Source organism: Thermobia domestica, chromosome 1, assembly GCF_964235325.1.
Source record: "Thermobia domestica chromosome 1, izTheDome1.hap1.1, whole genome shotgun sequence".
In the NCBI taxonomy this organism is placed as follows: domain Eukaryota; kingdom Metazoa; phylum Arthropoda; class Insecta; order Zygentoma; family Lepismatidae; genus Thermobia; species Thermobia domestica.
Window position 1 is genome coordinate 138,886,331 of NC_137454.1, and position 12,675 is coordinate 138,899,005.

Below are 12,675 nucleotides of genomic sequence, written 5' to 3' on the forward strand. Positions count from 1 at the left end.
AACTAACTATTTTACATAAATTTTCTTGTTCAATATATGTATCCCCAACATATTGTACTATATGCTGACGATGTAAATGTCATAGTAACAGCGGCAATACAGTTGAACTAGAAAGTAAATTAAAACAAACTGTGGAGCGTTTGATAAAATGGACATCTCAGAATCAACTGCTGATAAATGCAAAGAAAACAAAAGCACTAAATTTTCATTACTCATGTACACCTCGAAAAGTACCACCCATTGTGATAAATTCAACTGATGTAGACTATTCAAAATCCACTAAATTTTTAGGTGTAACAATAAGCAATAGGCTTACATGGGATGCACATATTACTGAGCTAAACAGCAAATTAAGCCGTATCTGTTTTGTCATTTATAGACTACGTGGTTCAGTGTCAAAAGAAACTTTGCTGTTATTGTACTATGGTAAGTTTCAATCATTGTTAAATTACGGAATAATTTTCTGGGGAGCCTCCTATTCCAGTATTACTACTTTTCGTCTACAGAAAAAGGCAATAAGATCCATTTTTAATCTATCACCAAGGTCCTCATGCAAAAGGGTCTTTCAGTCAAATAAAATTTTAACTGTGCCTTGTCTGTACATATACAAAAGTATCATATATGTAAAGAGAAATGAAAGTAATTTTCTTCATGTTGACGATGTACATTCATACAACACACGACAAAAGAATAACATATTCACAGCATACCAAAACTATGCGTGCACCAAAAGAAGTGTTCTTCCTATGTCCGCTAAGTTGTTTAATAAGCTCCCAAGTTATTTGAAGAATATCAAAAACATACGAAATTTCAAAAATGAACTATTTAATTTTTTGTGTAACAAAATGTATTATCATATTAATGAATATTTGGGTGATAGTTTGTAAAATAATGTAAATCAATTATATTGAAATGTCTTATTATTATTTGACAAGTCCTATGTACTGGTCTCTGACCAATAATGTACAACATGGATGAATAAACAATGAATGAATGAATGAATGAATATTAAACAAAACACACTGTGGTATAAAAATGTGAGAAATTTAACGAAATTTATTGTGGAAGGTATTATTTATTTTATAATGGAGCATGAATTCCTCTCCTCTTGGCTCCATTGAGAACCATCGAAGAAAGCATATGGCATATATTATGAAAACCTAATAATTTCGTCGGAAAATGTAATTAAACATTTATTTTTTGAATGTGGATGAATTCACTCCATTGCCTCTCACCAAGTTCAAACCTAAACTATAAGAGCAAATGTCAAACAAAACACACGCAGTATTCCATGGAAATCGCAGAATTCCATTATATATATATATAAAGATGTATAAAATAAATAAATAAAAAATAAAATCATTCATGATTGATTTCAGCTTCATGTAGTAGAGACGATTTACGCTATATTGCAGTAAAATAAAAATTTTTACTATTGTTTTGTAAATATGATAATTTCTGGGAAAGATATATTTAATATTTTAAAGATGAGTGACTCCTTGCAATGTTTTTTTCAAGATGGGATGAATTCAGGCCACTCATTTCAAACACAAATAGTACAGCTAAGTCTCAAGTCTCAAAGCACACGCTACTTTTCATGAAATCAGATAATTTTTATTAAATTTATTTTGATTTTTTAGTTTGTAGGTAAATTCACCGTTTCGTTCTTGACTGACGTGTGATGATTAAAAGGCTTCAAATATTCGAAATATTGAAACTGTCAATTGATTTATCGTAAATTTTTCTTCCTTTTGTAAATTGCCTATTTTGTTGTGAGATCACTTCCAAATTAAGATGTGAATTTACCCTTTCGCGTTTGACCCCTCCCTCCCCCATTTTTTTTTTCTACGGTAAATTTTCTAAAAATTAATTGGTTAGATACGATATGATGTAGGTTTTCTTGAACTCTTTTACGCAATCCCAGTGCTTGGAATGAAAATCAGCCAAGAATAAGCGGTGAATTCAGTTCCCTCATGTAGAATGTATTACTTCCTTTCCCCTCATTTAAAAAAGAAAGAAAACAACTGTTAGACAATAATTTGCGTTACAAATGTTTGATTTTGGTGTAATACGTCATACACGTTTTTAATAGTTCACAATCATTCACTCTGCATGGAGCTGAAATTAGTAAAGAATAAAGTGTTGGTACTACTCCCCACCTCCCCGGGTTTTTTTGAGTTCTCTATAAGTTATAGAACTCATTCCGTTTTGATAATATTATACATATTTTCTTCGACTATTTTCCGTAATCCTCTTAGGACTGAAATCAGTCAAGAATGAGCGGTGAATTTAGCCCTGTAATGTGATACGGATTACTCCCTGTTCTCCGATTAATAATAATAAACTTTCGTAAATATATACTGGATTTTTATGAAATATGGTGTTTTCGTTGTTCTGTTCGATTTTTGTATAGTATGTTGTACATTTTCTTTGAGCTTTCCAACATACACACTGCGGGGAGCCAGTAGAAGTTGGTGAAGAATAAAGTGATGAATTTAGTGAGTTTATTAAACAGATAAGGGAGGGAGTATTATGTAACACTCCATGGAAAGTGCCCTACCAGATATAGACACTTAGTAGTGGAATGAAGACGTACAGAAAGCCATCATATAAAATGAGCGCAAAAGTAAATGGACAAATCAGGAACTGACGAGGATCGAAAACTATACCGGAAAGCAAACAAAGCAGCTAAAAGAGAAGTGGAATGTGGTATGGATTACTCTCCTCCCCGTAATTTTAGAAAATATGAACCAAGATATCTTTCTGCAGAAGTTCTGTTGCTACGGGATGATGATGATGCAGGAAAAAATGGCGGAAAATTGTCGAGCAAAATTGTGTGTATGTGGTTTTATAATGCTATTTTCAAATCACCTGTCAGCAGTTACAGTTACCTGTATTACTGTCAGCAGTTGCAAAGGGTAGATGGAGCCGGCATTGATGAATCTCAAGGATGTGCTGTCCTTGCACGATAATGTAGATCCACATGTGGCAAAGAGACCCTTCAGCAACTTGGCTGGGAGATAATGTGCTATGCACCATATTTACCGGACCTTGCGCTAACAGATTACCTCCTGTTTCATTTCCTCGACAACCACCTCTGTGGGAGATCTTCGCAAACGAGGGAGACCTACGAAATGCACTCACGGACTTCCTTGCATCCATGACACCCAGTTTTATGACAGGAACGTTGGCAAAAGATGTTGGATACTGATGGAGATTACTTCGAAACCTAACGATACGTAACGTCCACTGTATTGCTCTTTATCACTAGTATAGAACGGCCGGAGCTTTTTTTGGTTACCTTGTAAATACGGTTGTGTGAATAAAGTTCTAGGTATATTCCTTTCGCGTATTTTTGCAATAATTCCTCGTTAATATATATAGTTAAAATGACCAAGAAAATGTCATTTAGGCTTAAATATACTGTACGGTATGCTCTTTTATCGATACAGTGATTATACAGTACATACAGTAATACAATACCGTATGTAAGGCTACTTACATTTAATGTTTCTGAAGAACCTGCTCATACACTAAATTACACTGTTCTGTAACTCACACTTAAAACTTAACTTGTATATGCCTAAGGAAAAATAAAAATATGTATGACAAACAATTACATATGAATGAGCTTTTGTAAAAACACTGACTTCACACAACTCTGAAGAACAACCCTATTGTTTGTTTATCGCTTGCGCTAAGACAAAATGTAAAAAGCTTCTAGGGACCGCGTTCGAATTTTTGACGTTCGGATTATCGACGTTCTACTGTATTACAGTAGATGAGTAAAAGTAACCGTAATTTGGGGTTTTAATATCCTTACATAAAAATTGTATGTTGGTCAACGCAGAACAGTCATGATTTTCTTGTACGCCACTCATCATGATAAATTTGAATATTAAAATACAAGAACGAAAGTAACGTAGGGATTTGATCTTCGCAAATAGCAACATAGTTAATGTACACATACATGTATCTATGAAGTGGTCATATGTAACTACTATTTTGAACATTAAAATAGTACGAAAAGATAAGCACATAGGGCCCAAAAATAGTCAAGTAACACTACATCTGGCCGGGATAACGGCTTGGACTCCGTTGTAAGTGACTCCACGAGGTGTTGCGATATGCCATATCAATCTGAATGTACTTTCTGATGGCCAGGCAAAATACGAGGGTGCTCATTTTTGCGTTTAGATAGTCTTATAGATTTCGAAGGTGATAAAAATTTGACTACTTTGTAGGTCAGAGCAGGTGCGACATGCTAGTAAATGGTCTTTAAACCACGTACAAACACTTTGAGCCCTGTGAACATGACAGTTGTTGTCTTTTCGGAAGATGCGAGTGTGGTAATACTTGTCATTGAAAATGGTAATATTTGTCATTGAAAATGTTCAAATAAACGTACTGGTTCATGTTTACATTTCCTGCATAAGTGTACCGAAGTACTAGTAACACCCCACATAATCACAGAACCTTTTGTAGCTTACTGTGGGTGAAACGCTTCATCGGGCTTTTTTTTTTTTACACAGGATTTGCAATACTAATGAAGTTCAGCATGCGCAGAAACATGCCTTAGTATTCTGTGCTTGCAGCATATATAGAATCGTCCAAGTGGAGTTGCGTACGTGCTAGTAACAGTAAGGTGAAATGACTGCTGTAATACAAAATCCCGCCAAATGAAGTAAGATCTATCTTGCGATTTCTGAACGTCAAAGGGTAGAATTCAGCTGACATCCATCGAGAGTTGTGTTCATTTACGGTCCGACAGTAATGAGTGAAAGTTAGACAATGGGGCAGAAAGTTTCGGAAAGAGCTTTCAAATGTTATGACGATGAGCGTAGCGGAAAGCCTAGTGTTTAAACGGACATCTGGTGGAACACGTTAACGAAAAAGTGCGATCAAATCGCCGGTTCACAATAACTGAACTCGCCAAAGAGTTTCCAGAAGTGTCTTTGAAAACAGTACGTCGAATTGTGACTGACGAGCTAGATTATCACAAACTGTGAGCAAAGTGGGTGCCAAAAATGCTGACAGACGCACACAAAGAGCAAAGAATGACCGTTGCACCTGATTTTTTTGGCCCGCTTGTGGAGGATGGAGACCTCTTTCCTCACATGGAGTGATGGAGGATGATACTTGGATATCGTACGATACTGTGAAATCGAAGCAGAAGTTAATGTAATGGCAGCACTATGGTTCTCCTGAAGTGAAGAAATTCAAACAAACACTATCAGTTGATATACTCGTGGCAACCATGTTTAGGAACCAAAAGGGTGTGATTCTTGGGATCATGACGAACAATTACAGCAGATGTATATTGCCAAACATTGAATAATCTGCGACGTGCCATCCAAAATCGGTGGAGAGGTTATTCGTCTGAACCATGACAACGTTCTCCAATACGCAGCTGAACATACTGTTGAGACAATTCGAAGATTTCGATGAAAATTATTCAGTCATCTCCCTTACAGCCCCGACCTTTCCCAGGGCGATTTCTTTCTTTTTCTTCATCTCAAAAAGTGGCTTACGTCGAAATGTTTCAACGACAATGAAGTGCTCAAGACTGCCACTCTCAGGCGGCAGACACAGAAAGTGTACAAAAGCGTGTGCCACCTATCATTTTCTGTTGTTTTTTTTTTCTCCTTTAATATAGTTTATTTATTTTTTTTTTTTTAATATCATAGGCCTCGTATCATTGATTGAGAATACAAACAAACACTCAATTCGTCTGACCACACTATACATTTTCAGTTCGCTATAGTCTGCTGTCTGTGGTCTTGAGCTTATTGAAGAACTGCAGCCCTATTTTCCGCAGTGGGAAGTGGCTTTCCTCGTACTCAGCTTCAAATGCCCATCGCATGAAGGTCCCTTCCTAATGTTCTTTCGAAAATTCGTTTGGATGGACTTGCATTCATGGACTGCTGCAATTCCTGTCGGATTTGAAAACTACTTTTCTTGACGATACTTGAAACTCGTCTGCGGTCTCTCTGGGTTAAGATCTATGTGAAGCAATTTTGCATCCATACCTTATAGACACATTGGATAGTCCTCTTTGATACATTAATAAATCCGTCAGTATATTTTTTTGTGTACTCGTGGGCACGCCCGAACTTTGTTTTCCCTCATTCTATCACATCTTTGCGTCGACCGATCTTGATAACCATCTCCATACAGCTGAATGACATACTCACTCCAGTTAACTACAGTACAATGATAATGTTTTAGCTGTGATGTCATTTAGTGCCGTACTACCAATGAAACGATAGAATGAAATGATGTTCTAGAGAGGAATGGCTAATTTTTGTTCGGTATGTGTAACAGTAAAATGTACACGAATATCATTATATAAAGGTAACCAAGAAAATTCCATCGCTTTTTGTGGAGGTCTGTGTTCAATTGGCCACACACCGTGAGTTGAATGCGAGTAGAGATAAGGCGGAGGTCAGTTGTTGGTGTGGGTATATCCAACATAATACCTGGTTGTGGCAGTTCAGTCACACCGTGAACTTGCGTAAGGACATAATGAACATGAGACCTCCACAGAGCATCATAAGGGCGTGTATGCTGTACGAGTTCAAACTGGGACCAAACGCCGCTGCAGCATAGCGGAAGATATGCCAGGCCTTTGGTGAGGGTGTCGTGACTACACGGACAGTGCAGCGTTGGTTTAATAAGTTTAAGGACGGTGACGAAACACTCGAAGATGCACCACGTGCCGGAAGACCAACATACGAGGGCCATTGCAGAAGTCATGTCAACTATTTTTTCTCGAAAATGGGAACGAATAAAAAAATTATGAAATATGCAAATGGAAGGCTACTTCATGTGTAAATATTACATGTAGGGAGATGGATGAACACACACACCGTAATAAAGATATAGCATGAGAAAAAAGACGAAAAAAAATTTTGTCGTTTCAAACGTGTTTACTGTCAATTGCAACAGTACACAATAGAACATTAGAAACTACGTGCATTCCATGGCATCAGGAGTCTCCCCAAGAGTCCACAAGATGGCAAGTCACCATGACACGTGTTCCTATTCTGTACTATTATGTACTGTTGCAATTGACTGTAAAACACGTTTGAAACGACATTTTTTTTTTTTTTTGTCTTTTTTCTCATGCTATATATTTATTATTGTATGTGTGTTTATCTATCTCCATACATGTAATGTTTACATATGAACTAACCTTCCGTGGTTCTTTTTAGAATTTTTAAATTCATTACCATTTTCGAGAAAAAATAATAGTTTCCATGACTTTTGCAGTGGCCCTCGTATGTATAAAATGAAATCTTCTGGCAGCAATTGAGGCGAACAGTGGCCAGACATGAAAGGAACTGGGACTACAATTCATTGTAAGTGAAGAAATCAATGGCAGCACCTCCATCAACTTGGGAACTACAAGTTGGATCGATGGGTCCCACATGATTTGACTCCAGGCCAGAAGGCAACGCGAGCAGACACCTGTGTTTCTTTACTGTCTCGTCTGAGGAACGAGCCATTTCTGGACAGGCTGTTGACATGTGATGAGAAGTGGGTTCTGTACGAAACTTTACGACGCTGTCCTTATTGGTTAGCATCCCATGAACTGGTTCCAAAACAGCCGAAATCAGCACTGCACCAGAAGGAGGTCCTCCTGTGTGTTTGGTGGATTGTTCGAGGCATCGTACATCGGGAACTTCTACTGGCTGGTCAGAGCATCAATACACTGTCGGCAGTTGAGCCGTGTTCAAGAAAAACTCAAAACTATGAAGCCAGCACTTTTGAATCGCAAAGGAATCCTCCTGTAACAGGACAACGCTAAGGCCTACGTGGCTAGGATGACCCGGGACACCATTCTACGCATTGGGTGGGTAACACTATTGCATCCGTCATACTCCCCGGATTTTGCACCATCCGATTATCACTTATGTTCGAAGGTGGTAGGGGAAAAACGACAGGACTTTCTTGGTTCTTTTATATATAAAATTAATCATAGGCAATACGATATTGATTTATGTCGGTTGCACATGACCATGTGACTAGAGTATTACCACCACAAGTTCAATATTGAGTTACAAATTAAGTATGTGCTTATTACAATGACCTGGTTTAATTAGCGCTTATGGAACGAGATACACTTTCCGTATTAGAAAAATAAGTAACGTAACTTTCTGTTAAATCATAAGGTGATATTTTTCACTTTCAGATTTAGACCAGGAAGGAAAGAAAGCATTTTTAGAGCAATGTTCGATGTTTCGAGAATATCCTCTTCACAAAGCCGCTGAGATGTTTGCGTCCGAATTGGAAGTAAGTGGTGATGAAGACAAAGAAATGATGGAAACGTAAGCGTATGCGACTGTTTAATAGATGTGGTTGATTAACCCTTCTGTTCGAGTTTTCTGTGTGAAATTGTCAGTAGTTCCGTACGTCAGATACAGGTGTATTTGCCTAGTGCCGTTTAAAACTACTTTGTGTGGAATTGTTAAACCGTTCTTGGAATGGACAGTAATTTTGTCCGTAAAGATACATTACCAATTGAAAACCTTATGCAGTTGTTTAACTCATCTGTTACAAATTTCTCTTTGCAATGTATGTTAAAGTACAACTTTAATAGAGTAGTGCCACTTGCATCAAGATTTTGTGTATTTGTGGTCAGGAGGATAAAAATATTTGTATGGCAGTAATTAAAACTAAATAATTTTTTCGTACGTGTTCAGAAGAAGGAAACTAACTGCTGTCAGGCAGAAGTGACCTGAGATAGGTGGTTGTCAAAACTCGAACTTTCTAGAAAATACACATGTCCATATGTACTATATATATAGTTTAAAAATTTGTACTCATAATTCAAAGTCACAATGTAATGGCAATAACCGTTTGCTAGGTGAGTAAGGATGGAAGAGAAGTCTTGTAATTAATATTCTTTCTTTGTAAATAAAAAAGTTTTTTTTTTCGTAAAATGTTTATTTCTTTCTAAAAGTGATGCATTTAGCACATTTGTTGCAGTAAGCTACTTTTGTTTTAAGATAGTCTGTAAATTGTGATTTTGAACAATGAATTCTGTAAGAAGTAACTGTATTCGTTGAACAAGAAATTCTGTAACAAGAAAGTGTATTTGTTACTGACTATACTAAATTAAGTTCTTATGTAGTTCATGTATCACATAATTTTTAGACGTTTTCAGCGTCGACATATGAGGTTTGTTATTTAAAAGAGACCTAAGTGATTATTATCTAGGTTAGAAGAAAATTCTTAAGGAAATAATAACCCACCTCAGTACGGTACTGAAAAAAGAGAAATTAAAAAATATCTATAACAGGATTTTCTTAAGATATTCCTCTAATGATATCTATAGTAGTTACGCTGTCGATGTTGCCGTTTCAGAAGTTTAAGTAAAAAATCTTATTACTGGTTTTAATCTTTTGAAATACCTGATATTATGTTGTGATTGTTGAGATCATCTGTCCAAATTAAATGTCGAATTTCTTGTTAAGATAGAAAATGATTCGATAACATTTCTTTGAAGCTGTGCTTTTGACTTCAGTAAAAAATATTCACTGTGTTACTTTTGTATTTTCAGGTAAATAACTTACTTCCCGTTTAGCTTGATAATGTGCCGTTAGTCTAGTACACACAACTGTGTCAATTCATTGTAAATTTGTTTCAAAGTGACTTCATCAGATCAAACAATTAAATCTTCAAAACTGCACATAAAGAGCAACCATTCATAAAATTATAAACTGAAATCTGGATTAGTACTGATACCAGTTTCGCGAGCCCACTGCTTCAACTCATTTCATTGCCTGTCAGTATACTTTTCCTTCCGTACGATCCCTTTCTCACATCTTGTTCAAACTTCTGGATTATTGTAATTGATAGCCATACTGATTCTAGTGTCAAATCCGCATTTCCAATGTCGTTGCACCTCACTCATATTCTCCTATGCCAATAAAACTTACTCGATTTCTGTAGCCCAGACGATAATTTATGTACCTCCATGGTTGTTTACGTTAAAGAACCTAAAAAGAAACAAAATAAAAGAATGTCTATGAAATACCTGCCTTCTGATTAAAATCTTTTTGGAAAATTCTGTCACTGTTTTAGATTTTTATTTTGATGTGTGTTAGTTGGAAAATGCAATCGAAAAAAAAAGAAAAAAAAAAAAAGGACAAGCTAAGAAAGTAAAAACAAGATGTGCAGTGTGGTGAAGTTCAATTTGTGAAAAAGTATTGCATAAATAGAAAACAGGTCATATGTTACAAATATGACAAATAGTAAAAATATATATCTTTGACATCCCTTGCTATACTGTAAGTAATCGAGAACTGTAATTTCGTAAAGAAGAATAAACAAAAATGAACTAAAACATAAACAAATGGTCATACGGATGAATGTTCTTGATAATCTTTCAATAAGATCTATTTCCACTCTCTCTCTCTCTCTCTCTCTCTCTCTCTCTCTCTCTCTCTCTATCGGTTAATATGTGCAGGATTCTTGCATCTCGTCTCTAGATGGAGAACTTAGAGCAAAGATATTTATCATTCACCTTCTAAGAACAAATTGAACTTCATAGTATTATTTCGAAGTAGAGTGGATTTAAACTGAAAATCTTAAGATTACTAGATCAGCGCCTATAACACTCCGACTATTCTTCCACTACTGGAGAAATCTCTTAACTTGATAGTTGTCTTTATGAAATAAATGCCGGAGAGAGAAAGAACGGAAAAAAATTGAATTAAAAAATAGAAATAAACAAGAAACCTTCGGCTTGACGAAAGAAGACTAAAGCAGCCAAGTCTCGATTTGGACAACATTTTTGAGGAAAACTTGTGGGGGTACTAGTAACGGAGCAGTAGTCAGTTAAATCATACTTTTCTCTTTTAACCTATTTTTGGGATACTAGTTACTGAGAAAATTGACAATAATGTATTCACCAATTTACTTGGTTAATCAAGAAGAATGAGGCGTTAATTTTTTAAATGCTCGGTTAAAAGGTATTTTGTCATCGACATAGTGAAATGAGCAAAATTTTTTTTTTTTTTTTTTTTTTTTTTTTTTTTTTTTTTTTTTTTTCCACGTAGTGTTCGGTTGCTAGCATAGCGTGTACTTGACGCCATGGTTGAGAGAAGGAATATTGATGTAAGTACACGAACAAGGATAATAGGCCTAACAAAGCGGTAAAACTATATTCGAAATATTTAGGGAAGTGGGTGTCTCAAGACACACTGTGTATTTATTGATACAACGTTTTGAAGAGGAAAGAGAGGAAAATTTAGTAACAAGGTGATCATCTGGACGACCAAGGTATACACTTCTCTTTAGAGAAAGCTGGAAACTTTCAGGGACTAAGTCCAAAAAAGTGAGTCTAGATCCACAATTCCCACAGATCTGTGCAGAGGGAATTACATTTTCCCTCCGTTCTTATATAGACATTAACTATAAGAAGTATCTGTGTCAACGGTAGCAACGAGTGGGTGAGACACTGAGTTTTCATTAATAATAATAATAATAATAATAATAATAATAATAATAATAATAATAATAATAATAATAATAATAAAATGTTCAAGGCCAAGGGTTCGAAACTGGCCGTATCCAAAAGATACAAGTGCACATTTGAAGTACACTTATTTCCGGAACTGACGTCACCTAGTGTGCGTCAAAAGATCCAAGTTCTCAAATCTGTGAGTCCGTAGTGTGCGAGGATGTACACTACGTTAGTATACTTATGTGCTTAACATGGCGATTTCTAGTAAAACAATCTAATAAAATTTTAAAAGGCATATTCTTAATATTTTTGTTGAGAGGTGAATTTATTTGTGAGCTGATCTAATAATAATTTATTTGATAAATATACAAATTAGTGATATTACAAGTACGTTGTTCTCAGCATGCAAAGAGAAAGCAACTAAATAGTTTCTGTAACAATGCTATAAAGACATTTATGTTTAAATATTACATGGTTTATGTAGCTTAATTGAGATAATTATACAATCGATAACGCAGCTATTTACACGTAAATGACAAGTTTTAATGGCGTATGAATTAAAATATTAATCTCTAGCATAGAATACCTAGATTATTCATTTCTCTATAATTACAGCTGCAAATGTTACTTCGTAGATAGATGGGCCTAATTTTCTTGTTTTGATTGTAAACAAATTCCTTTCAAAGCTACCATATTTCCTTGCACTTGTGAGAGACTAATATGCCAATTATCGTAAATTTTGCATTTTTGACAGCTGCCCAAAAGTGAAATACAGATCAAAAATTTCTTTCCCGACATTTATCAAACAAGGGAGATGTAGGGCGCCGAAAGCATAGTGTAGTGCACGCAAATGTTGAAGTGCATACAATGTACAGGACTCCATTTAAACGTGTTTATAAGATAATAATCATCATTTTTTTTGTAATTTTTACCATATTAGTTTAATTAGGGCTATCCACCTTGATTATATGTGATCCTTATAAATTGGCATTTCATAGTGACATAATAGCTTTTCCTGTAAATTTTGGGCCTCATGTTGTTCTACTCCACTACTTCTTTCCTTGTCATCCTTGCAAGTGGTAAATTTTGGTGTAGATTAAGAATATGGATACACGATTTCGAAGATTTACGGGTAAAATCTATAGATTCACAAAGAAAGAGTAACATCTAAGGAACTTCATTACTAGCGCAGTATGGTAGAG

General features: G+C 35.6%; 1 protein-coding gene across 1 annotated transcript in view; it reads left to right on the top strand.

Moving 5' to 3' along the window:
- Nucleotides 1-8,749, top strand: part of LOC145689560 (uncharacterized) — a 37,352-nt gene extending 28,603 nt beyond the window's left edge. Inside the window, exon 6 of the mRNA XM_081763742.1 lies at nt 8,195-8,749. Coding sequence (XP_081619868.1) covers nt 8,195-8,334 — 140 coding nt within the window. The 3' untranslated portion in view covers nt 8,335-8,749. The remainder of the gene's footprint in view (nt 1-8,194) is intronic.
- The last annotated feature ends 3,926 nt before the right edge of the window (nt 8,750-12,675 follow it).